Source organism: Choloepus didactylus, chromosome 3 (genome assembly GCF_015220235.1).
Source record: "Choloepus didactylus isolate mChoDid1 chromosome 3, mChoDid1.pri, whole genome shotgun sequence".
In the NCBI taxonomy this organism is placed as follows: Eukaryota; Metazoa; Chordata; class Mammalia; order Pilosa; family Megalonychidae; genus Choloepus; species Choloepus didactylus.
The window spans coordinates 117,745,591-117,771,054 of NC_051309.1; the positions used below are offsets into that span (position 1 = coordinate 117,745,591).

Below are 25,464 nucleotides of genomic sequence, written 5' to 3' on the forward strand. Positions count from 1 at the left end.
ATTTTGCTATTAACTCCAGTCTATAATTTACATTAGGGTTCACTGTGTTGCACAGTCCTATGGTTTGCTTTTTTATTATTTTAATTTTATTCTAGTAACATATACAACCTGGAATTTCCCCTTTTAACCACATTCAAATATATAATGCAGGGCTGTTAATTACTTTCACAATGCTAAAGCCCTTCAGTTTAGAAAGGGCCCGCCACTGGGGAACGTAAGCAGAGCGGAAGGCTCACGGTCCACACACGCCCTCATCAGCAGCCCGCGGGTAAAGCTGCGCCGGAAAGCGCCAGCCCACGTGAGCCAGGACGCCCAGCTCCGTCGTGGCAATGAACGAGATCTCCCGGCCTCGGCCAATGGGCGGGACAGGCCGCGAGGCTCCGCCCCCAACGCCCGTGACGGTCACGTGACGCCCAGGGCGCGCGGGGCTGTGGGACGGTGTGGGTCTCCGCCTTCGGAGGACGGCTCTTGGCTTGTTGCTGCGCCGCTGGTGTTTTCGCTGCGCCGTTCTGGTCGCTGTCGTCGCCGCACCATGGCCTTCGTAACCAGGCAGTTACTGCGCTCCGTGTCCTCTTCGTCTGTCGCCTCGGCTTCAGCGAAGAAAATCGTCGTCAAGCATGTGACGGTCATCGGTGGCGGGCTGATGGGCGCTGGCATAGCGCAGGTGAGCCGCCCCGCGCCCAGCGCGTCCCCCTCACCAGCTGCCCACCCCGCGGGGCACGCGCTGGCGGGCGAAGGCCGGGCGGGGAGGGGGTCCCACGCAGGGCATGACCTACCGAAGACCGGAGGAATTTTTACCTCGCCCCTCCCCCGTGGAGTTACGATATCTGGAGTCTGGGCCTGTGAAGGTGCAATAGTCTTCACTCCCCTGAAGAGTAAGAGTCCTTGGACCGAGCTTCAGATTCCTGGTTTCTACAATTCCAGCCGCCCCCAGGTTTCGATGATGGAGCAAGTTGGTGAAAGAACTTTTGGTACCGGGCCGTGCAGGGAGAAGATAGTAGTATATGTGCACAAGGTTGAGGCATAACGTGTTTATCTCGGTGATTGGCTCAAACAGGAGTTTCCTTTTAGAGACCTGGACGGCGACCAGTTTTAACCTTGTTCGTTTTAAAAAATTTTGCAGGCTCTGTCAGAGCAGTTTTCTGCCCTCCTACATAGTCTCCCCTCTCTACTCCGTGTGTTTTCTTCACTTGCTGGGTTACAGAGCAAGGGACTAGTTATCACTTTTGTAGCACTTGGTAAAGCACTCTTTTCTGAGTTTGCTGCGTCCCTGGGACTCCGCTGACAGCTAGCAGTCCGAGTCACCTTTGACTTCGTGCCCTTTATGCAGAGAACTGTGTGCGGTTGCGGTGCTTGGGGAAAGTGGGAGGGGAAGATTAAGAGGCAGGAGTCTTTAATCTTACAGTGCATCTTCAGGACTATGCTCTCTTGTCTTCCCTGCCGGCAGTGTTTCACGGTCAGTTGTACAAATAATTACCTGGATACTGTAACGCTTGCATTTTATTTGTTTATTTTTAGCAGTTACATTCCAGCTCACATTGGAGAACCGTGATTTTCATGTCTGGGCTAATTATATAATGTTTGAACCCTTTGCAATTTAGGTTATTCGAGAGAGGGGCCGAGGTTCGGTAGCTACAGTCACAAAAGAGTTTAATTTTTCAATGTCTTTCCAACCAAGTACACACTTTCATGCTTGCTTTTAAAAAAAAATCTTGTGCTATTATATAATCTTAGTTTTTCCCTCCTTGCATTTTTTTTGCAATATATTATTTTGATTGCATTTTCTCCTAAAACTTGTATTTCTGTACTATTTTATTCTTTTGACTTCTTACAGTCTCCCGTTTCTCACTCCTGAGATCATGTTTCTGGCATGCATTTCCCTTTTTATTGTGTGGATGCCTTGGCTGCTAGTTGATGCTATTTTTATAATCTTTGCTACCTGTGGAATGGAAGAAGCCCCTTTAATCTAAAAAGTCCACACATTATGTGTAAGAGAAAGTTTAGCTTGTGAGCACTTGTATTCCCTGGTTTGGCCAAAGTCTCCCAAAGTCATGAAAGATTTGTTGTGGATGGGAATTAAATAATGTATTTCTTTAAAAACATTTAAACAATATCTTAATTATAAGATAGGGCCTTAAGCCTCCAGTAACAATATGGGAAATGGTCCAGAAACTTTTGTGGATGGTGTCCTTGAAGACATCAGTGGAAGAGGATTCGAAACTAAGTAGAAAGTATCACCTCAAGTTTTTTTGTACAATATTAGATTGCTTTATTGGTGACCCGCCCCCCTCTGAAAAAAAGGTGTTTTGTTGCATGAAAAGGCACAGAGACAGTACCTAAAACTATGGTGTGGTATTGGATCTTTCATATGAGGGAAGAGAAGTTATTGATGTTGGTGTTAAAAAAACCTACTTGTGGATCAAATCCTTGATAAGTTGGACCGGAGAGTGCCTTTTTAAAACCTGAGAAGAATAAGGGGCTATTTACCCCACTGGTTACAAACATAATGGAATTTGTCATTCCAAAAGGTGATAAAGACCAGAAAAATCTAAATCATGTGTAATAATAACAATAAAGACTAGCGGTTTTATCCTTACATAACAGGGGTTAGGAGAGCCTCAGCCACTTTAGCAAATCCTGACCTGCAGAGGGGAAGCATACTTCTCTGCAAAACATCACTTTACTCCACTGTCAGCTGGTTGGTTGGTTTCAGTGATGTTTTCAATGGTTTTGAACATTAACTGATCCATTTTTACACTATACCCTGTGGGATGCAGTTCTAGGCAATATTCCTCATTCTTTATGCTTCTTGATTGATGGCTTTTGGCACAGGGTAAACCTGTTTTGCTTGTTGAGTACCACTGACTGATTAATGGCTCCAGGTCATGTAACGGTTGAGGGTCTTGGCTTGAATGCTGGCCCTGCCCCATGCTAACTTGTAAAAGTTACTTAGCCTCTGGGCCTAGTTTTCCTCAGCTCTAAAACCTGAATAATACTGGTACTAACTTTGAAGGGCTATGGAGACGATTGAATGAATTAGTGCATGTAAAGTATTTAGCACAGTGTTTGGCACCTAGTATGAGCTCACTGAGTAGCCACCTTTATTATTTTTATCTTCATTGCAGCTATCCTTGTCCTGCTGCCCTCTCCCCTCATATCCACTCATGTCCCTGATGGTCCCTGTTGAGGTGTTCCGAAGTGTTTAGATGGAGTATGTTTGACGTGATTCTCTGTTCCATTTTACTTACTTGTGAATGCAAATGCTCATTTATACTGCAGTTTTTTCAAGGCCCTCTTAAAAGAGAGAGGGCACTTCTTATCTGCCCTTCATTTTATTGTTAAACCTTAGTAAAGCCTTAAAAACACAACCACAAACTGACATCGAGGTTACACTGCTAATTCGCATTTGGCTGCATTCTTCCTTCTGAACTCCTTCTGAAGAAGTTTTAATTTTAATCGAGGTGCAGTTCTGTTTACAATTTTAATTTTTTAAATTTAGTTTTTTTTTTCCCAGTTGTTACAGTTCATGCTGAGCAGAATGAGAAGTTGTTAAACAGATTTTGTGGAGGCTTGATATACATTAATCAAAGAATTAAACAATTTAAGACAAGCAGGCTTCCTGCTTAATTACATTTGATCAACACAGAGGCCATTTGTACATTTGTTTTCTCCATGAGTATCTACTTTACCTGTCATTTCTTTGTTTGTTTTAGATTAACAAAAAAAACCCACAAAACCCTTAGATTGCAGGTTAATATTTAAGTAAGGGTAACTTGTTTTATGTGTTTGCCCATTATATGCTTCTGACTTGGTTCTGATTGCCAATTTACCTTCCGCTGACAAAGAAGCTTATAGCATTAAGTGACCCTTGAGTGAGGGAAGGTTGTTTTATGCTCTGTAAAGGAGGGGGGAAAAGAAAGAAAAGAAGCTTCTAGCTGTGCATTTCTCTAGTTTATAGAATACTACTTTCTAACTTTTATTTCATCCATTCCCTTTTTTATGAGGTTCCCAGAGATCTCGAATCTTTCATTGAGTTACTGATGAGGAACCAGTGGGTTCCCTGGGAATGGCTTGATTTCTCAGGGCTCTCTGGTATAACTATCCATTTTGAAGGGGGTTGGGAGTGAGTTCTTTTCACTCAAAGCTGTTTTTTTATTGTGCCTCTTAAGGAGCAAAAAGTTAACATTTCTTCTGGGGAGCACTCCTTAGGCTGTTTTTTAAAAAAAGAGGCATTCCAAGCCATCAGTGAATATTTGCTTGATATTTGTGTTACTTTCTGATGTTTGATGAGGACTGAATTGGACTTGAAGGTTTCTTGCCAGCCATTGAATTTGTCTTCCCCTTGCTGCCAATTCTGAATTTTCTGATGCTAAAAAGAAGTGTGAATGGGGTTGCTTTGCATTTTTTAGCTTTATTCTTTTCTAGTACTACAGTGAGTGTGTCTCTTTTGAAAATTTATGTATCCTTGAAAAACAGTACAGTGGCCTGGGAGAAATTTCAGGAATATAGGAGGCTAAGCTCTCCTTTTGACTGTTCTTTGTGGAGGAGTATTTTTTTTTTTAATTAAATTCAGTTTTATTGAAATACATTCACACACCATACAATCATCCATGATATACAATCCACTGTCCACAGTATGAGAACATAGTTATGCGTTCATCACCACAATCTATCTCTGAACATTTTCCTTACATCAGAAAGAACCAGAACAAGAATGAAAAATAAAAGTGAAAAAAGAACACCCAAATCATCCCCCCATCCCACCCCGTTTGTCCTTTAGTTTTTATCCCCATTCCGGTGGAGGAGTATTTTTATTCCCAAGTGTTAACTTCTGCTCAAGGGTATGCGACATATCTATTTGTCATGAAGTTGTCCCATTTTCTGTGTTGTTGCTGAATATTTTATTGAGCTGTTCTCTGACCTTAATTGCTGTACTGGTACAGTACAGCCACCCTCTGTTAGCTTATTGGTCATTGGACTTGGGGTGGGGTTGGAGATGCTGTCATTCCCAGAAGGTAGAAGAGGTAGGGCTCACAGGTAAAAAAAAATCATGCCATGGAAATATGTTTGGATATTGTGTATAGTAGAAATGGTACCTCAATCCAGTGTTGGTTTTTCTCTGCCATGCCCAGATCCAGCCTTACTGCTTCCTTCCCCCTGTTTGAGTTTCTAATTTCCTTCCCTTCCCATTCTCTCTTTTCCACATCTACCTTAGACACACACCTCACTGCCTAGCTCTGTTGAGACCACAGAAAATAATACTGCTGTTCTCTATTCTGTGTCTTTCGCTGGATTGCGCTAATGCTATGATAGCTTCTGCTGAGTGGTCTTCTGATGTAGAAGAGAGGAGCTTGAAAGTAAAGGCTCTCAGTCCCTCTGCTGGAGTTTGAATCCCGGCTCTTCCTCTCCTAGATGTATGAACCTTGGGCAAGTCACTTAACCCTTCTTTGCTTATCTGGGAATAATGATACTGGTCTCTCAGTGTTGAGATAGAAATGAGCTAATAATGTAAAAGTGCTTAGAATAGTAGTAGCATGTTTAGTAGTAACTGTTCTATAAATGTTAGCTGCTTTTATATAGCTCCATCAGATCTAATCCAGTGATGATTTCTCCTATTTTTAGATTCTCTTAACTCTCTTTTGAAGATATTTAATAGGGAGCTAAAGGGAGTATCAACAATTATAAAAATTTTAAGACTAATTAAGTGGATTGTTGAGAAGAATAATCTTAGTGCTCCGTTTATTTGCTTATGGGTATTATGAGTCCATACACATAAGGCATTTAGAACAGAGCCTGACACTTTAAAAACACTCTCCAAATGTGATACTTTACTCAGTCTAAACACTTTCATGTCTGTCATCTCATGTGACCATTGTAAAAATCACCCCTGCAGAGATGATACTTGGGGTCAAGGGTCAGTGGCTGAGCTGGGGCTGGAACTAGGGTTTTTCAAGTCCTGCTGAAGGGAGGTCTCTGAGATTGAGATAATCCCAGTTTTGCCTGCATCCTGGCCCCTGCTGTCATTTGAGGAGGGTGGTGTCCATGGCCAAGGGGATCCTCTGTGGCCATCTGGAATCAGCGGGCATCAACACATCTCCTAGGCCCCAGACTCAAAGCCGGTCATCTCCATTTGGATGCTCTGCTGCCATCTTTCTGTCCATGATAAGGACTCAGACCCACCTGCCAAGATTTATATGCTCACTCTTGGAAGCTTTTCCCAGAGAGTTTCCTCTGTGTTACTGTCATTGTTGTTCTTCCAGCCACATGCATTTTGAAGGTGGGTCGTGGTTAGTGTCTCCTCCATACTGGAAAAGGCTCTGTCGCTTTCCTCTCTGAGGAGTCTTTCCTCTGCTCCCTTCTTTGCATTTCCTGGCTCAGGCCCTGTTACTTGAGTTGTGGGAGCCTCCTAATTGGTCCTTTCAGCACAAACTAGGAGGAAAAACCCACACACCCTAACACTGCCATGTTAAACTTCTTAGAACTGCTTCTCTACCCAGAAAGTATCTATCGTGGCAACAACTTTGAGGGATTCTTAAATACAACTAAGGCTTGATTGAGATGCTGGCATCCCTTCCCCTTTCCACAGTTTGTGGGAGGAGGGACAGGAAAGTCCCGGGAGAGAATGAGCGATTTCCTATATATTACCAATCCAGGTGCTTACTGAATTTTATTTTTTAAACTGTCTGTCTAAAAGAGTTCTCATTAAAAATGGAGGCACATTTTCTTGGCCTTTTAGAAATAGTTTTTGGAATATAAAAATCTAAGTCTACAAAAAGAGACCAGCAAAATGAATTTACCTGTTTCAAGTACAAGCCCGCTGGTTGTAGTGGTGGTGGTTGAAAGCCTCAACAGAATGTCTTTCTGATTGTTGAAGTCAGTAAACACAACTTGTGCTGATGAGAGAGTTCAAAGTATCATACAACTGGAGATAATCATAAACCCAGAATTGCCAGCTCTGAGAAGCACAACTGATTTATGTATGACTCCCTCTGAGGATCAAACCATGAGGACTCAAAAGGGCAGGCCTTGCTGTGAAGGCACAGCAGCTTGTGGGGTGCAGTCAGCCGAGGGGAGCACTGACTTGTTGTGCTCCTTCTGGGGATTTGGAAGAAGGCAGAGTTTGCATGTGGTAGGTAATTTGCACAACTTTGGGATTTTTCAGAGAGACTGTAAACTTGATGAGATGTGGCCCTCCTGTGGTGTAGGAGCACATAGGCCAGCTGGTGGAGTTGTGTTGAGGAGGAGGGGTGGGACGGAGATCTGTTACTGGACCAGTTGATGTAATTCTCACAAATTTACCTTTCAAGTTATGCTTCAGAGAAGCTACTTCAAATCTGGTGATACATTTGCAAAAATATATAAATCCAGTGTTCTTCGCCCTGATATATTTACTTGACTCTGTGGCTGGAGTACTCCGTGGATTTGACAAGTGTGCTATTCACTCAGCCTATTTTTACAGCTCTGAAGCAACCTTGTCTAAAAATACTTCCTCTCTGGCTGAGCCTGCCTTCCACCAAGCCTAGAGAAGTTATGGAGTAGAGGACATATCCCTCAAATAGAATTTTTTCCATTGCAGAGTGCTTGTCCTCTTACAGTGTGTAGGTCACTGTAATATAAAACAGGAGTTCTCAATGGGTTGATTAAATAATGGTCTCTGAAGTTAAAGTGCCAGGAAGATTCCTTATTTGTTGTAAAAATAACATGTCTGTAGGAGGAGGGAAAAGGCCTTTTTCCTTTTGTGTTCCCCTCCTCCACTCTCATCTCCTTCCCAGTCAGTTGGGCGTACCGGGTGGTGTCATAGTATAATCCAAGAAGAATGAGTGTGATTGGTTTCTTTGTACCTAAGACACATGAAATTGTTTTCTAAATAAGAGCTATTTTTGTATTATCAGAGGAGACCCTCAGCTATGCTAATAGGGTTCTTGGCCAAAGGAAAGAGCCCTGGATCAGAAATCAGGAGCCCCCCATCTCATCTTGGGCTTACCAGCATTTCTTGAGGGTCCATCACAGCCTGGCAGGGGCGAGGTACCCAGCATGCAAAGATGACTAACATTTAGTCAGGAATGTACTGTTGGGTATTGGGGAGACAACACATGGGGTATGATCAGAATACCCTGTGGTGGGTGCAGTAGTGAGGACATCCACTGGTATTACAGGAACCCAGGTTGATACCTAGCCTGGGACTGAGAGGACCTTAGGGGGCCTCCTGGAAGTGCTGCTAGTGTTGGGGAGAAGGCGTGGCTAAGCAAAGGCCTGGGGGTGAGAGGCAGCAGCAGGTGGGGGACATCGTGGTGTCACTGCATCAGTCAAGAGTGAGAGGTGTGTCTGTGGAAGGTTTGAATCCCGATGACAGAGGGCCTTGTGTGCCAGGTATAGGAGGTTGGGTTTTATTCTTGGTATTGGGGAGCCCATGAAGAGTTTGAAAGAGATAAGTGATATAGACAGTAGTATGTTACACCAGAATGATATTTTAGATAAAGCACTACAGTGTCTGTATGTGATCTTAGGTGGGTAATTTTCCTGCTTTAGTTCCTGTTCCTTTCCTCAGTAAAGTGGAAGTGTTGGGTTAGATGAGGGGTTTCTACACTGTGTTCTAATGGACTTTGGGTGTTCCATACACACAAAAGGCTTTTAAACCCTTGAGGTATGATATGACAAATAGGATATATCTTGTTATGGTAAGGAAAAAAAGGACATTAAAAAAGTGTGTACGTGTTGCACTACATATATGTATATGAGATTTATATTTTTTAGAAGTTCTGGTTGGGTGTGCCAGAGCCACCCTATATTGGGATTTGTGGTAACAGTAGCTGCAGATGAAGGAGACGATGATGCAACAGTTCTTTTGGAAAGGTCTCTTGGTATTGAGGTCATCATTAAAAGTTGGTCTTGTACACCCTTTCTGATTTATTATTTATCTTTCACATCCGGAGTTTCTCCTACTTACTGGTCAATTAATGGCTGTGCCAGTTTGCATGTATTATGTCCCCCAGAAAAAGCCATATTCTTTGATGCAGTCTTGTGAGGGCAGATTGATTAATCATTTTGATTAGGGTGTGACCTCTTGATTGGATGTTTCCATGGAGATGTGACCCACCCAATTGTGGGTAATACCTTTGATTAAGATTATTTCCATGGAGGTGTGGACCCGCCCATTCAGTGTGAGTCTTGATTAGTTTACCTGAGTACTATAAAATAGCTCACAAACAGAAGGACCTCGGTGCTGCAACTTACAGAGACAGACATTTTGAAGACAGCCATTGAAAGCTGACGTTTGGAGAATGCCATTTTGAAACGCTACCTGGGAGCAAGCAGACGCCAGCCACGTGCCTTCCCAGCTAACAGAGGTTTTCTGTATGCCAATGTCCTTTCTCCAGTGAAGGTACCCTATTGTTGATGCCTTACCTTGGACACGTTATGGCCTTGAGACTGTAACTTCGTGACCAAATAAACCCCTATATAAAAGCCAATCCAATTCTGGTATTTTGCATTCTGACAGCGTTAGCAAACCGGAATAATGGCCTTTATTTTGTGAGAGTTTTAGAACATGTGATAGCATATGACTTCATTCTCTTTTCACCAGATTTCTTTTATAAGTTTTATTCGCACACCATATAATCCATTCTAAGTGTATAATCCATTCTAAGTGTATAATCCATTCTAAGTGTACAGTCAGTGGCTTCTGGTATAAACAACATACGATCCATCCAAAGTGTACAATCAGTGGCTTTCAGTATAATCACAGAATTGTGCATTCATCAGCACAGTCAGTTTGAGAAATTCTCACTACTCCAAAGAGAAAGAAATTCCTGTACCCCATATATCCCATTATTTTGACCTAGCATTGTTGTGTATCTTTGTTACAATTGATGCAAGAATATTACAAGGTTACTGTTAACTGTAGTCCATAGTTGGCATTAGTTGTATTTTTCCCCATATACCACCCTATTATTATCACCTTGTAGTAGTGACATACATTTGTTCTAGTTCACATAAAAACATGCTTATATTTGTACAATTAACCACAGTTACCATTTGCAATAGGGTTTACTATGTTATACAGTCCCATGTTTTATCCTCTAGCTTTCCTTCTAGTGGCATACACAACTCTAAACTTCCCCTTTCAACCATAATCTCACCCATAATTCAGCGCTGTTAGTTACCCTTACATTAATGTACTACCATCACCTCAATCCATTTCCACACAATTACAATCAGCCTCATTAAAAACTCTGTACAAATTAAGATCAACTTTCTATTCTCCACCCTCTTTATATCTCCTGGTAACCTATACTCTAGGTTTTAGCTCCAGGAGTTTGCTCTTTATAATTGGTTCATATTAGTGAGACCCACAATATTTGTCATTTTGTGTCTGGCTTATTTGATTGAACATAATGTCCTTAAGGTTCATCCGTGTTGTCTCCTGCATCAGGACTTCATTTCTTCTTAGAGCTGAATAATAATCCATTGTATGTATATACCACATTTTGCTTATCCATTCATCAATTGATGGACAGTTGGGTTGTTTCCATCTCTTGGCAATTGTGAATAATGTCTCTGTGAACACTGGTATGCAGATATCTCTTTGCATCCCTGCTTTCAGTTCTGAGTGTATATCTAGTAGTGGGGTTGCCAGATCAAATGATGCCAACTGTTTTCCACAGTGGCTGCACCATTCTACATTCCCACAGCAGTGAATAAGTGTTACTATTTCTCCACATCCTCTCCAACACATGTGGTTTTCTGTTTTTTCGGTACTGGCCATTCTAGTTTGTGTGAAATATCTCATTGTGGTTTTGATTTGCATTTCCCTAATAGCTAGTGATTTTGTGCTTCTTTTCATGTGCTTTTTAGCCATTTGTGTATCCTCTTTGGAAAAGTGTCTTTTCAGGTCTTGCCCATTTTAAATTGGGTTGTTTGTCTTTTCATTGTTGAGTGTAGGATTTCTTTTATTTTCTGCATATTAAACCCTTATTGGATATATGGTTTCCAAATATTTCTCCCATTGAGTAGGCTGCCTTTTCACTTTCTTGATGAACTCCTTTGAAGCACAGAAGCATTCAGTTTTGAGGAGGTCCCTTTCGTTTCTTGTGCTTTGTTGTAAGGTCTAAGAAACTACCTTCTACCACCAGATCTTAAAGGTGTTTTCCTCCGTTTTCTTCTAGGAGTTTTATGGTCCTAACTCTTATATTTCAGTCCTTGATTTTTGAGTTAATTTATGTATAAGGTGTGAGATAGGGATCCTCTTTCATTTTTTTGGATATGGCTAACCAGTTCTCCCTGCACATTTGTTGAAGAGACTGTTCTATCCCAGTTGAGTGGCTTTGGTAGCCTTGTCAAAAATCAATTGACCATAGATGTGAGGGTCTATTTATGAACTCTCAGTTTGAATCTGTTACTCAGTGTACTTATCTTTATGCCATTACTGTGCTGTTTGACCGTTATAGCTTTGTAATATATTTTAAAGTCAGTAACTGTGTGAGTCCTCCTACTTTGTTTTTCTTTCTCAAGATTTTTTTGGCTGTTGGGGCCTTTTGTCCTTCCAAGTAAATTTGATGATTGACTTTTCTATTTCTTCAAAATAGGCTGCTGGAATTTTGATCAAGATTGCATTGAATCTGTAAATCAATCTGGGTAGAATTGACATCTTAACTATATTTAGTCTTCCAATCCAAAACATGGAATGTCCTTCCATTTATTTAGGTCTTCTTTCATCTTTTTCTTTTTTTTTTTTTTTGGCAGTGTTTTATAATTTTCTGTGTATAGGTCCTTTACATCCTTGGTTAAATTTATTCTTAGGTATTTGATTTTTTTAGATGCTATTGTAAATGGAATTTTTTTCTTGATTTCCTCCTCAGATTGCTCCTTACTAGTATATAGAAACATTACTGATTTTTGCTTGTTGATCTTGTACCCTGCCACTTTGCTGAACTCATTTATTATCTCTAGTAACTTTGTTGTAGACTTTCCAGAACTTTTTAGATAAAAGATCATGTCATCTGCAAACAGTAAAAGTTTTACTTTGCAATTTGGATGCCTCTTCTTCTTTTTCTTGCTTAACTGCTCTGGCTAGAACTTGCCGTACAATGTTGCATAACAGTGGTGACAGTGCATATTCTTAGAGGGAAAGCTTTCAGTGTTTCACCATTGAGTATGATGTTAGCTGTGGGTTTTTCACATATTCCCTTTATTGTGTTGAGGAAGTTCCTTTCTGTTCCTATCTTTTGAAGGGTTTTTTGGTCAAGAATGGATGCTGGATTTTGTCAAATGCTTTTTCCACATCAATTGAGATGATCATGTTTTTGTTTTTTTTTTTTCTGAAATAAATTCAAAGTTACAGGAACAGTTGCAAAAACAATACAAACCCCATGCAGAACTCCAGCATTCCCTGACCCTGCTCCCCCGATACCCCGATCCACTAACTTTAACATGTTGTCATACTGCTATTTATGTCCCTCCCTCCCTTCCTCCCTCCCTATCGCTCTGTCTTCTGAACATATGAGAGCTAGCTGCACACATCCTTGAACAAACACTGTAATTCACATATATGATTCCCATGAACAAGAACATTCTTTTATGCAATCCCATTAAGCACAGCTAAGAAGTACAAGAGATTCAACAATGATACAAAGCTTACATTCTGTATTTCCCTTTCCTTATGGCTCAACTGTGTCCCTTTGAGCCTCCTGTCCTCCATCCTCAGATCCCATCCAGGGTCTTCCTTGGCATTCAATTGTCATCTATTTAGACTGTCTTTTTTTTTTTTTTCCCCTCAATTGTGGAAACATATATACATATGTTCTCATTCCACCCCTCCCTAGCCTTCCATTAGTGGGATTAATCACATTTAGAATCTTGTAATGCTATCACCTTCCCACCATCCATTACTAGAAATTTCCCTTCACCTCAAACAGCAACCCTACACTTCCCGTTACCCCTTCCCCCATTTCTCTTAACCCATACTCGACTTTTCATCTCTATGGTCATATTCTCTGATAATTTCTTTGTGTTTACTGTGGGGCTTAAAATTAAACTTTTAAATCCATAACATTCTTGTTTTTCTTTGATACCAACATAATTTCAATAGGACACATAAACTATGTACCTATATTCCTCCATTCCCCCACCTTTATATAGTTCTTGTAAAAAATTACATATTTTACATTGAGTTCAAAACCACTGATTTGTCATTAGAGTTTGTGTATTTTATATCATGTAGGAAGTAAATAGTGAAGTTACAATTCAAAAATTATTGACTTCTATTTGTATTCCATTGTGGTCAGAGATTGTACTTTGAGTATGTTCAACTGTTTTTTTTTTTTTTTTTTTTTGGTTTTGTTTTGTTCTTAATTTATTGAGGCTTGTTTTATGTCCCAGCATATGGTCCATTCTGGAGAAAGATCCGTGATCACTAGAGAAAATTGAGTGTCCTGGTTCTACATATGTCTGTTAAAATTCTTTAAATCTCCTTCTCCTTTCTTTGTTTCTCTGTTGGTAGGGCTCCCTTTAGTATCTGAAATAGAGCAGGTCTTTTATTGGCAAACTCTCTCAGCATTTGTTTGTGAAAAATTTAAGCTCTCTGTCAAATTTAAAGGAGAGTTTTGCTGGATACAGTATTCTTGGTTGGAAATTTTTCTCTCTCAGAGTTTTAAATATGTCATGCCACTGCCTGCTCGCCTCCATGGTGGCCGCTGAGTAGTCACTACTTAGTCTTATGTTGTTCCCTTTGTACGTGGTGAATTGCTTTTCTCTTGTTGCTTTCAGAACTTGCTCCTTCTCTTCAGTATCTGAGAGTCTGATCAGAATATGTCTGGAGTGGGTTTTTTTGGATTTATTCTATTTGGAGTTCGCTGGGCATTTATGCTTTGTGTACTTATATCGTGTAGAAGGTTTGGGAAGTTTTCCCCGACAATTACTTTGAGTATGCTTTCTAGACCTTTACCTTTCTCTTCCCCTTCTGGGACACCAATGAGTCTCACATTTGGACGTTTTATTTTATCTATCGTATCCCTGAGATCCTTTTTGATTTTTTCGATTTTTTTCTCCTTTCTTTCTTTTGTTCTTTCATTTTCTGTTCTGTGGACCTCTAGGACACTGAGTCATTGTTCACCTTCCTCTAATCTTTTTTTTTTTTTTTTGATTTTTTTTTAATCATCATTTTATTGAGATATATTCACATACCACGCAGTCATACAAAACAAATCGTACTTTCGATTGTTTACAGTATCATTACATAGTTGTACATTCATCACCTAAATCAATCCCTGACACCTTCATTAGCGCACACAAAAATAACAAGAATAATAATTAGAGTGAAAAAGAGCAATTGAAGTAAAAAACAACACTGGGTACCTTTGTCTGTTTGTTTCCTTCCCCTATTTTTCTACTCATCCATCCATAAACTAGACAAAGTGCAGTGTGGTCCTTATGGCTTTCCCAATCCCATTGACACCCCTCATAAGCTACATTTTTATACAACTGTCTTCGAGATTCATGGGTTCTGGGTTGTAGTTTGATAGTTTCAGGTATCCACCATCAGCTACCCCAATTCTTTAGAACCAAAAAAGGGTTGTCTAAAGTGTGCGTAAGAGTGCCCACCAGAGTGACCTCTCGGCTCGTTTTGGAATCTCTCTGCCACTGAAGCTTATTTCATTTCCTTTCACATCCCCCTTTTGGTCAAGAAGATGTTCTCCGTCCCACGATGCCAGGTCTACATTCCTCCCCGGGAGTCATATTCCACGTTGCCAGGAAGATTCACTCCCCTGGGTGTCTGATCCCACGTAGGGGGGAGGGCAGTGATTTCACCTTTCAAGTTGGCTTAGCCAGAGAGAGAGGGTCACATCTGAGCAACAAAGAGGCATTCAGGAGGAGACTCTTAGGCACAAATATAGGGAGGCCTAGCCTCTCCTTTGCAGCAACCGTCTTCCCAAGGGTAAAACTTATGGTAGAGGGCTCAACCCATCAAACCACCAGTCCCCTATGTCTGTGGTCATGTTAGCAACCATGGAGGTGGGGTAGGCGAATACCCCTGCATTCTCCACAGGTTCCTCAAGGGGGCACTACATCATTTTTTTTCCTTGTTTTTCTTTCTTTCTTTTTTTTTTTTTTAACTTTCCCTTCTTTTTTAAATCAACTGTATGAAAAAAAAAGTTAAAAAGAAAACAAACATACAGTAAAAGAACATTTCAAAGAGACCATAACAAGGGAGTAAGAAAAAGACAACTAACCTAAGATAACTGCTTAACTTCCAACATGTTCCTACTTTACCCCAAGAAAGTTACCTAATATAGCAACCTTTCTGTGAACTTGTTCCTACTATATCCATCAGAAATTAATAGACCATAGTCATTTCTGGGCATCCCCAGAACGTTAAATAGCTTATCTGTTCTTCTTGGAATATTGTTCCCCCTTCCTTAATTGCTCTCTACTGCTAGTTCCCCTACATTCTACATTATAAACCATTTGTTTTACATTTTTCAAAGTTCACATTAGTGGTAGCATATAATATTTCTCTTTTTGTGCCTGGCTTATTTCACTCAGCATTATGTCTTCAAGGTTCATCCATGTTGTCATATGTTTCATGAGATCGTTCCTTCTTACTGCCACGTAGTATTCCATCGTGTGTATATACCACATTTTATTTATCCACTCATCTGTTGAAGGACATTTGGGTTGTTTCCATCTCTTGGCAATTGTGAATAATGCTGCTATGAACACTGGCGTGCAGATATCTGTTCGTGTCAGTGCTTTCCGATCTTCCGGGTATATACCGAGAAGTGCAATCGCTGGATCGAATGGTAGCTCTATATCTAGTTTTCTAAGGAACTGCCAGACTGACTTCCAGAGTGGCTGAACCATTATACAGTCCCACCAACAATGAATAAGAGTTCCAATTTCTCCACATCCCTTCCAGCATTTGTAGTTTCCTGTTTGTTTCATGGCAGCCATTCTAACCAGTGTTAGATGGTATCTCATTGTGGTTTTAATTTGCATCTCTCTAATAGCTAGTGAAGCTGAACATTTTTTCATGTGTTTCTTGGCCATTTGTATTTCCTCTTCAGAGAACTGTCTTTTCATATCTTTTGCCCATTTTATAATTGGGCTGTCTGTACTATTGTCATTGAGTTGTAGGATTTCTTTGTATATGCAAGATATCAGTCTTTTGTCAGATACATGGTTTCCAAAAATTTTTTCCCATTGAGTTGGCTGCCTCTTTACCTTTTTGAGAAATTCCTTTGAGGTGCAGAAACTTCTAAGCTTGAGGAGTTCCCATTTATCTATTTTCTCTTTTGTTGCTTGTGCTTTGGGTGTAAAGTCTAGAAAGTGGCCGCCTAATACAAGGTCTTGAAGATGTTTTCCTACATTATCTTCTAGGAGTTTTATGGTACTTTCTTTTATATTGAGATCTTTGGTCCATTTTGAGTTAATTTTTGTGTAGGGGGTGAGGTAGGGGTCCTCTTTCATTCTTTTGGATATGGATATCCAAGTCTCCCAGCCCCATTTGTTGAAAAGACCATTATGACTCAGTTCAGTGACTTTGGGGGCCTTATCAAAGATCAGTCGGCCATAGATCTGAGGGTCTATCTCCGAATTCTCAATTCGATTCCATTGATCTATATGTCTATCTTTGTGCCAGTACCATGCTGTTTTGGCAACTGTGGCTTTATAATAAGCTTCAAAGTCAGGGAGTGTAAGTCCTCCCACTTCGTTTTTCTTTTTTAGAGTGTCTTTAGCAATTCGAGGCATCTTCCCTTTCCAAATAAATTTGATAACTAGCTTTTCCATGTCTGCAAAGTAGGTTGTTGGAATTTTGATTGGGATTGCATTGAATCTGTAGATGAGTTTGGGTAGAATTGACATCTTAATGACATTTAGCCTTCCTATCCATGAACATGGAATATTTTTCCATCTTTGAAGGTCCCCTTCTATTTCTTTTAGTAGAGTTATGTAGTTTTCTTTGTATAGGTCTTTTACCTCTTTGGTTAAGTTTATTCCTAGGTACTTGATTTTTTTAGTTGCTATTGAAAATGGTATCTTTTTCTTGAGTGTCTCTTCAGTTTGTTCATTTCTAGCATATAGAAACATTACTGCCTTATGTGCATTAACCTTGTATCCCGCTACTTTGCTAAATTTGTTTATTAGCTCTAGTAGCTGTATCGTCGATTTCTCAGGGTTTTCTAGATATAAGATCATATCGTCTGCAAACAATGACAGTTTTACTTCTTCTTTTCCAATTTGGATGCCTTTTATTTCTTTGTCTTGCCGGATTGCCCTGGCTAGCACTTCCAGCACAATGTTGAATAACAGTGGTGACAGCGGGCATCCTTGTCTTGTTCCTGATCTTAGAGGGAAGGCTTTCAGTCTCTCACCATTGAGTACTATGCTGGCTGTGGGTTTTTCATATATGCTCTTTATCATGTTGAGGAAGTTTCCTTCAATTCCTACCTTTTGAAGTGTTTTTATCAAAAAGGGATGTTGGATTTTGTCAAATGCTTTTTCAGCATCTATTGAGATGATCAATTGATTTTTCCCTTTCGAGTTTTTAATGTGTTGTGATACATTGATTGTTTTTCTTATGTTGAACCATCCTTGCATGCCTGGAATGCATCCCACTTGGTCATGGTGTATGATATTTTTAATGTGTCTTTGGATTCGATTTGCAAGTATTTTGTTGAGGATTTTTGCATCTATATTCATTAGGGAGATTGGCCGGTAGTTTTCCTTTTTTGTAGCATCTTTGCCTGGTTTTGGTATTAGATTGATGTTAGCTTCGTAAAATGAGTTAGGTAGTGTTCCCTTTTCTTCAATGTTTTGAAAGAGTTTGAGTAAGATTGGTGTCAGTTCTTTCTGGAAAGTTTGGTAGAATTCCCCTGTGAAGTCATCTGGCCCTGGGCATTTATTTGTGGGAAGATTTTTGATGACTGATTGGATCTCTTTGCTTGTGATGGGTTGGTTGAGGTCTTCTATTTCTTCTCTGGTCAGTCTAGGTTGTTCATATGTTTCCAGGAAATTGTCCATTTCTTCTACATTGTCCAGTTTGTTGCCATACAGTTGTTCATAATATCCTCTTATAATTTTTTTAATTTCTTCAGGATCTGCAGTTATGTCACCTTTTTCATTCATTATTTTGTTTATATGGGTCTTCTCTCTTTTTGATTTTGTCAGTCTAGCTAGGGGCTTGTCAATCTTGTTGATCTTCTCAAAGAACCAACTTTTGGTGCTATTTATCCTCTCTATTGTTTTTTTGTTCTCTATGTCATTTATTTCTGCTTTAATCCTTGTTATTTCTTTTCTTCTACTTGGTTTGGGATTGGTTTGCTGTTCATTTTCTAGCTTCTTCAGTTGATCCATTAGTTCTTTGATTTTGGCTCTTTCTTCCTTTTTAATATATGCGTTTAGTGCTATAATTTTCCCCCTTAGCACTGCTTTTGCTGCATCCTATAGGTTTTGGTATGTTGTGTTCTCATTTTCATTCGTCTCTATATATTTAGCAATTTCTCTTGCTATTTCTTCTTTAACCCACTGATTGTTTAGGAGTGTGTTGTTTAGCCTCCAGGAATTTGTGAATTTTCTAAGTCTCTGATAGTTATTGACTTCTAATTGTATTCCATTGTGGTCAGAGAATGTGCTTTGAATAATTTCAATCTTTTTAAATTTATTAAGGCTTGTTTTATGTCCCAGCATATGATCTATTCTGGAGAAAGTTCCGTGAGCACTAGAAAAGTATGTGTATCCTGGTGATTTGGGATGTAATGTCCTGTATATGTCTGTTAAATCTAATTCATTTATCAGATTGTTTAGGTTTTCAATTTCCTTATTGGTCTTCTGTCTGGTTGATCTATCTATAGGAGAGAGTGATGTGTTGAAGTCTCCCACAATTATTGTGGAAACATCAATTGCTTCCTTTAGTTTTTCCAGTGTTTCTCTCATGTATTTTGTGGCACCTTGATTGGGTGCATAGACATTTACGATTGTTATTTCTTCTTGCTGAATTGCCCCTTTTATTAGTAAGTAGTGGCCTTCTTTGTCTCTCAAAACATCCCTGCATTTGAAGTCTATTTTATCTGAGATTAATCTTGCTACACCTGCTTTCTTTTGGCTGTAGCTTGCATGAAATATTTTTTTCCATCCTTTCACTTTCAGTTTCTTTGTGTCCCTGTGTCTAAGATGAGTCTCTTGTATGCAGCATATTGATGGTTCATTTTTTTTGATCCATTCTGCGAATCTATATCTTTTAATTGGGGAGTTTAATCCACTTACATTCAATGTTATAACCATGAAGGCATTTCTTGAATCGGCCATCTTATCCTTTGGTTTATGTTTGTCATATTTTCCCCGTCTCTCTATTAGTATCCTTTATTGTACCCATACCGAACCTCTTTAGTACTGAACCTTTCTCCAAGTCTCTCTGTCCTGTCTTTGTTTCTCTGTCTGTAGGGCTCCCTTTAGTATCTCCAGTAGGGCAGGTCTCTTGTTAGCAAATTCTCTCAGCATTTCTTTGTCTGTGAAAAATTTAAGCTCTCCCTCAAATTTGAAGGAGAGCTTTGCTGGATAAAGTATTCTTGGCTGGAAATTTTTCTCACTCAGAATTTTAAATATATCGTGCCACTGCCTTCTCGCCTCCATGGTGGCTGCTGAGTAGTCACTACTTAGTCTTATGCTGTTTCCTTTGTATGTGGTGAATTGCTTTTCTCTTGCTGCCTTCAGAACTTGCTCCTTCTCTTCCGTGTTTGACAGTGTGATCAGAATATGTCTCGGAGTGGGTTTATTTGGATTTATTCTATTTGGAGTTCGCTGAGCATTTATGATTTGTGTATTTATGTTGTTTAGAGGATTTGGGAAGTTTTCCCCAACAATTTCTTTGAATACTCTTCCTAGACCTTTACCCTTTTCTTCCCCTTCTGGAACACCAGTGAGTCTTATATTAGGATGTTTTATATTATCTATCATATCCCTGAGGTCCATTTCGATTTTTTCAATTTTTTTCCCCATTCTTTCTTTTATGCTTTCATTTTCCATTCTGTCATCTTCCAGGTCACTGATTCGTTGTTCAACTTCCTCTAGTCTTGTACTATGAGTGTCCAGAATCTTTTTAATTTGGTCAACAGTTTCTTTAATTTCCATAAGATCATCCATTTTTTTATTTAGTCTTGCAATGTCTTCTTTATGCTCTTCTAGTGTCTTCTTGATTTCCTTTATATCCCGTACTGTGGTCTCATTGTTCATCTTTAGTTCTTTGAGTAGCTGCTCTAGGTGCTGTGTCTCTTCTGGTCTTTTGGTTTGGGTGCTTGGGCTTGGGTTATCCATATCGTCTGGTTTTTTCATATGCTTTATAATTTTCTGTTGTTTTTGTCCTCGTGGCATTTGCTGAACTTGATAGGGTTCTTTTAGGGTTTGTAGACCTATTGAAGTCCTTATCTCTAATTTATCAGATCTACAGCTTCGTGGAGTACACTTTCTCTAAGTAACCAGCAGGTGGCGTCCACGAGCCACCTGTTCTCCACAAGCCAGTTCTCCCCTGCTTAGCCTTTTTGGTGAGTGGGGGAGTGAGTCTTGTGGGGCCCAATTGGTGTACCAAGCTTGCGTGTGTAGTTGGTGTTGCCTGCCCTGTATGTGGGGCGTGTTTCTGGGCAGTCGGGGAGGGGGGGGTGGCCCTAACAATCAAATCTCCCTGGTGATCCTAGAGTTTTAAAGCTGCTGCAATAGTCTAATCCCTCAGTTCAGTCCTGCCACAGTTTGTCTCTGCCACTGACCCACAAGTCCTTGGTATTGGCGTATGGCTCCTGAGACTTGCAAGTGGGCCCCTCTTCCAGGCTGTGCACCCCGGGTCCTCTGTTGAGGGATGACTGTGCTATGTCACAGGTGAATGCCGTCCCCCCAGGGCAGTTCTGGGCTGCTGGGCTGTGTAGGGAGGCTCCCAGCCTGCTGAAATGATGGCTGAATGGGGCTTTGTTAATTCACACTGCTCCACCTTCCCAACTCTGGGACAATCAGCTGAGGTTGCAGGGAAGGCTAATGTCCACGCCCAGTTTTGTGGTGTGTGCCTGTTATTTGAAGCACTTCCGTCACACTGGGTTGTCTGGGGCAGCTCTGGGCTATGGGGCTGGCGATGGGCAGGAGTGTTTCCTGTCCACCAGGATGGTGGCTGTGAGCGGACACCCCCCTTATCTTGGGAAGTTGTGGTGTTTAGTGAATTTTCTCAGCCACTGAATTATTGCCTTTTGTCTCAGAGCTCTCTTAGTTCTGCTCTTGACTTGACCTGCCCAAATTGAAAGTCTCTGAAGCTGTCTGTATTGGGCTTCTTAGAGTAATTGTTTTAGAAAAAGAAAAAAGGATTAAAAAAAAAAAAAAAAAAAAAAAAAGGGCCCTCCTCAGAGATCTAATGGGTTATTGAAATGCTAAGAGACAAAGCAACCAGGGCCATTAAGGAAAGGTCCACAGGGCAGAGAGATCAGCTTTTCTTCGGGATTTGCATATGCACCTTAGGGCCTGAGCTCCGCCCTTCCCCTTTCTGTGTTCAGCAGAACTCCAAAAATCCTCTGCTTTTATTTTGGAGTTTTTCGTGTTGTTTTTTTTTTTCTATGCCTGTCTCCTCTCTGCTGGGCTGGCTGCTCTCAGATTCTGTGGTGTCTGGTCTCAGTCTATCTATGGTTGGAGTCTGGATCAGTAGAATGAGTTTCCGATAAGGGCTGCCACTGCAGTTCTCCCTTGTCCTTCCCGGAGCTGACAGCCCCTCCTCCCACGGGACTGAGCCTGGCAGGGAGGGGCGCGGGTCCCCTGGCCGCAAAAACTTACAGATTTCGCTGATCTCAGCAGTTCGACATTTTCATGAGTGTTGTATGAAGTATGCCCAAAGACAGATTGCTCTGTGGTGTCCAGTCCACGCAGTTCCTGGCTTTCTACCTACTTTCCTGGAGGAGTAACTAAAACATACAGCTCACCAGTCTGCCATCTTGCCCCGCCTCCCCTCTAATCTTGTATTATGAGTATCCAGAGTCTTTTTAATTTGGCCATCAATTTTTTATTTCTGTAAGATCTTCTATTTTTTATTTAATCTTGCAATTTCTTCTTTATGCTCTTCTAGGGTCTTCTTTATGTCCCTTTTATCCTGTTCCATGGTCTTCTTCATGTCTTTTATATCCTGTGCCCTGTTTTCATTCCTCGATTGTAATTGTTTGATTAATTGTGCCAAGTACTGTGTCTCTTCTGATATTTTGATTTGGGTGTTTGGGATCGGGTTCTGCGTATCATCTGGTTTTATCATATGCCTTAAGATTTTCTGTTGTTTTTGGCCTCTTGGCATTTGCTTTGCTTGATAGGGTTCTTTCAAGTTGTAAAAAAAATACCAATCTAATTTTTCAGAAATACAAGTTGGTGGCATACACTTTCTCCATCTAACCAGCAGGTGGCATCTGCGAGTCACCTATACCCCTCGTCATTTCTCCCCAACTCTCTGTGGTGTGTGGGGAAATGATTTTTGTGGGATTCAGTTGGTGAACTCAGTTTGGGTTTGTTTTTGGAGCTGTCTGACCTGAACGTGGGGCATGTGTCTGGGTGGTCAGGGAGGCAGGGCAACTTTAATATTCAAACCTCCCAGGTGTTCCCAGAGATTCAAGGCTGTTGCAAGAGTCTAAACCTTCATTTCAGTTTTGCCCCAGATTTTCTCTGTCGCTGACCCACAAACCACCGGCATTGATGTAGCGTCCCTGGGTTTTCTGAGCGGGCCCCCTTCTCAGCTGTGATCTTACAGGACCTCTGCTGAGGGAAGGCTGTGCTATGCCACTAGTGCGTGTCGTCCCTCAGGGGAAGCCGCGGGCCGCTGGGCCGTGCAGGGGTGCTCTCTGCCTGATGCAAAGATTAGCCTATAATTCTTGACTGGTGTAAGTTCTGAATGAAAGGCAGGTAGTAGAGCTGGGCTCCACCCCTTTCCTCTTAGAGAAGATAGACGCCTTAGGGGGAGGTCATTAGCATTTCAGTGGTCTCTCTCTGCCTGTGCTATACCCTTGTCTGGGTCACAGAACTGGGGACTGAAAATGGCTGAGGCTTTCTCCACTTAGTCAAAAAAGGAACAGAGTTAGTCCAAGGTGACCCTCCAGCTCTCCAAGGTCAGTCGTCACCCAAAGCCTCTGTCTACTTGTTGGGGATTCGTACCTCGTAGTGAGTAGTTCACGCTCGCTAATTGAAACCCCAGTTGGAGCTCAGCTGAGCTATATTCGCTTGCTGGGAGAAAGCTTCTCTCTGGCACCACAAGGCTTTGTAGCTCGGGCTGTGGGGGAGGGGTCTCCCAATTTGGATCCGTAGTTTTTACTTACAGAATTTATGCTGTGATCTCAGGTATTCCTCCCAATTCAGGTTGGTGTATGATGAGTGGATTGTCACATTTGTCCCCCTGCAGTTATTCTGGATTATTTACTAGTTGTTTCTGGTTTTTTTTAAGTTGTTTCGGGGGACTACTTAGCTTCCACTCCTCTCTATGCCACCATCTAAGATCGATCATGTGGTTTTTCCCCTTTAATTTGATTTGTGGGTTATTACATTAGTTGGTTTTCTTGTGTTGAACCACCCTTGCATACCTGGGATAAAACCCACTTGATCAGGGTATCTAATTCTTTTATTGTGCTGTTGGATTCAATTTGCTGGTATTTTGTTGAGGATTTTTGCATCTATATTCATTAGAGAAATTGGTCTGTAATTTTCTTCTCTTGTAGTATCTTTATCTGGCTTGGTATTAGGATGATGTTGGCTTCATAGAATGAGTTAGTTCATGTTTCCTCCTCTTAAATTTTTTGGAGGAGTTTGAGCAGGATTGGTATTAATTCTTGGGATGATTGGTAGAAATCACCTGAGAAATCATCTGGTCCAGGGTTTTATTTGTTGGGAGGTTTTTGATGACCATTTCAGTCTATTTATTTGTGATTACTTTGCTGAAGTCTTCTATTTCTTCTAGAATCAGAATAGGTTTTTCATGTGTATCTAGGAAATTGTCCATTTTACCTTATTTGTTGGCATACAGTTGTTGATAGTATCCTTTTATGGTCTTTTTTATGTCTGTGGGGTCAGTAGTATTGTCCTCCCTCTCATTTCTGGTTTTATATATTTGCATCTTCTCTCTTTTTTTCTTTGTCAGTCTAGCAAAGGGTTTGTCAATTTTATTGGTTTTCTCAGAGAACCAGCTTTGGTTTTATTGATTCTCTATTGTTTTTCAATTCTCAATTTCATGTATTTCTGCACTAATCTTTGTTATTTCCTTCCTTCTGCTTGCTTTGGGTTAATTTGCTATTCTTTTTGTAGTTCCTTGAGGTGTGCAGTTAGGTCTTTGATTTTAGCTCTTTCTTCTTTTTTAATGTAGGCATTTATTACTATAAATTTCCTTTCCAGCACTACCTTTGCTGCATCCCATGTTTTGATATGCTGTGTTCTTGTTTTTCTTTGTCTCAGGATATTTACTGATTTCTCTTGTAATTTTTTCTTTGACCCACTGATGTTTTAGGAGTGTGTTGTTTCACCTCCATATATTTGTGACTTTTCCATTTCTCTGCCTGTTATTGATTTCTAGATTGTTTCCATTATGATCAGAGAAAGCGCTTTGTATTATTTCAGTCTTATTAAATTTATTGAGACTTGTTTTGTGACCCAGCATGTGGTTTATCCTGGAGAATGATCCATGAGCACTTGAGAAGAATGTGTATCCTGCTGTTGTAGGGTATAATGTTCTGTAAATGTCTTGTTAGGTCTAGTTCATTTATCATAATATTCAAGTTCTCTGTTTTTTTATTGATCCCCTGCCTAGGTGTTCTATACATTGATGAGAGTTGTGTATTGATACATCTGTTTTTCTCTTCAGTGTTGCCAGTGTTTGCCTCACGTATTTTGGGGCACCCTGGTTAGGTACATGAATATTTATGATTATTATTTCTAGCTACCCCAGTTCTTTTCTGTTTATTGTTTGCATGGAATATATTTTACCAGCCTTTCACTTTCAATGGGTCTAAGATGAGTCTCTTGTAGGTGGCATATTGATGGATCATATTTTTTATGTTATCTATTCTGCCTCTCTTTGTCTTTTGATTGGGGTGTTTAATCCATTAACAGTCAATGTTATTGCATTCAATAGTAAGGCAGTACTTACTTCAGCCATTTTATCCTTTGGTTTTTATATGTCATCTTATTTTTGTCTCTCTTTTTTTTTTTACTCTTTTACTTTGCTTACTGAAACTCTTCATTTCTGCACTCTCTTCCAAGCCTCTCTATCCTGTCTTTTCCTTTCAGCCTGTAGCACTCTTTTCAGTATTTATTGTAGGATAGGTCTCTTGTTCATGAACTCTTTCAGTTTTTGTTTATCTGTGAATATTTTAAACTCGCCCTCATTTTTGAAGGGCAGTTCTGCTGGATAAAGAATTCTTGCCTGGCACTTTTTCTCTTTCAGTACCTTAATATGTTATACCACTGCCTTCTTGTCTCCAT

General features: G+C 40.4%; 1 protein-coding gene across 2 annotated transcripts in view; it reads left to right on the plus strand.

Annotated features, from left to right (window-relative positions):
• Positions 1-417: 417 nt before the first annotated feature.
• Positions 418-25,464, plus strand: part of HADH (hydroxyacyl-CoA dehydrogenase) — a 70,143-nt gene continuing 45,096 nt past the window's right edge. The window contains exon 1 of one of the 2 annotated variants that reach the window (XM_037830427.1): positions 418-664. In XM_037830427.1, coding sequence (XP_037686355.1) covers positions 533-664 — 132 coding nt within the window. In that variant the 5' untranslated portion in view covers positions 418-532. The remainder of the gene's footprint in view (positions 665-25,464) is intronic. The other variant, XM_037830426.1, reaches the window with a different exon arrangement.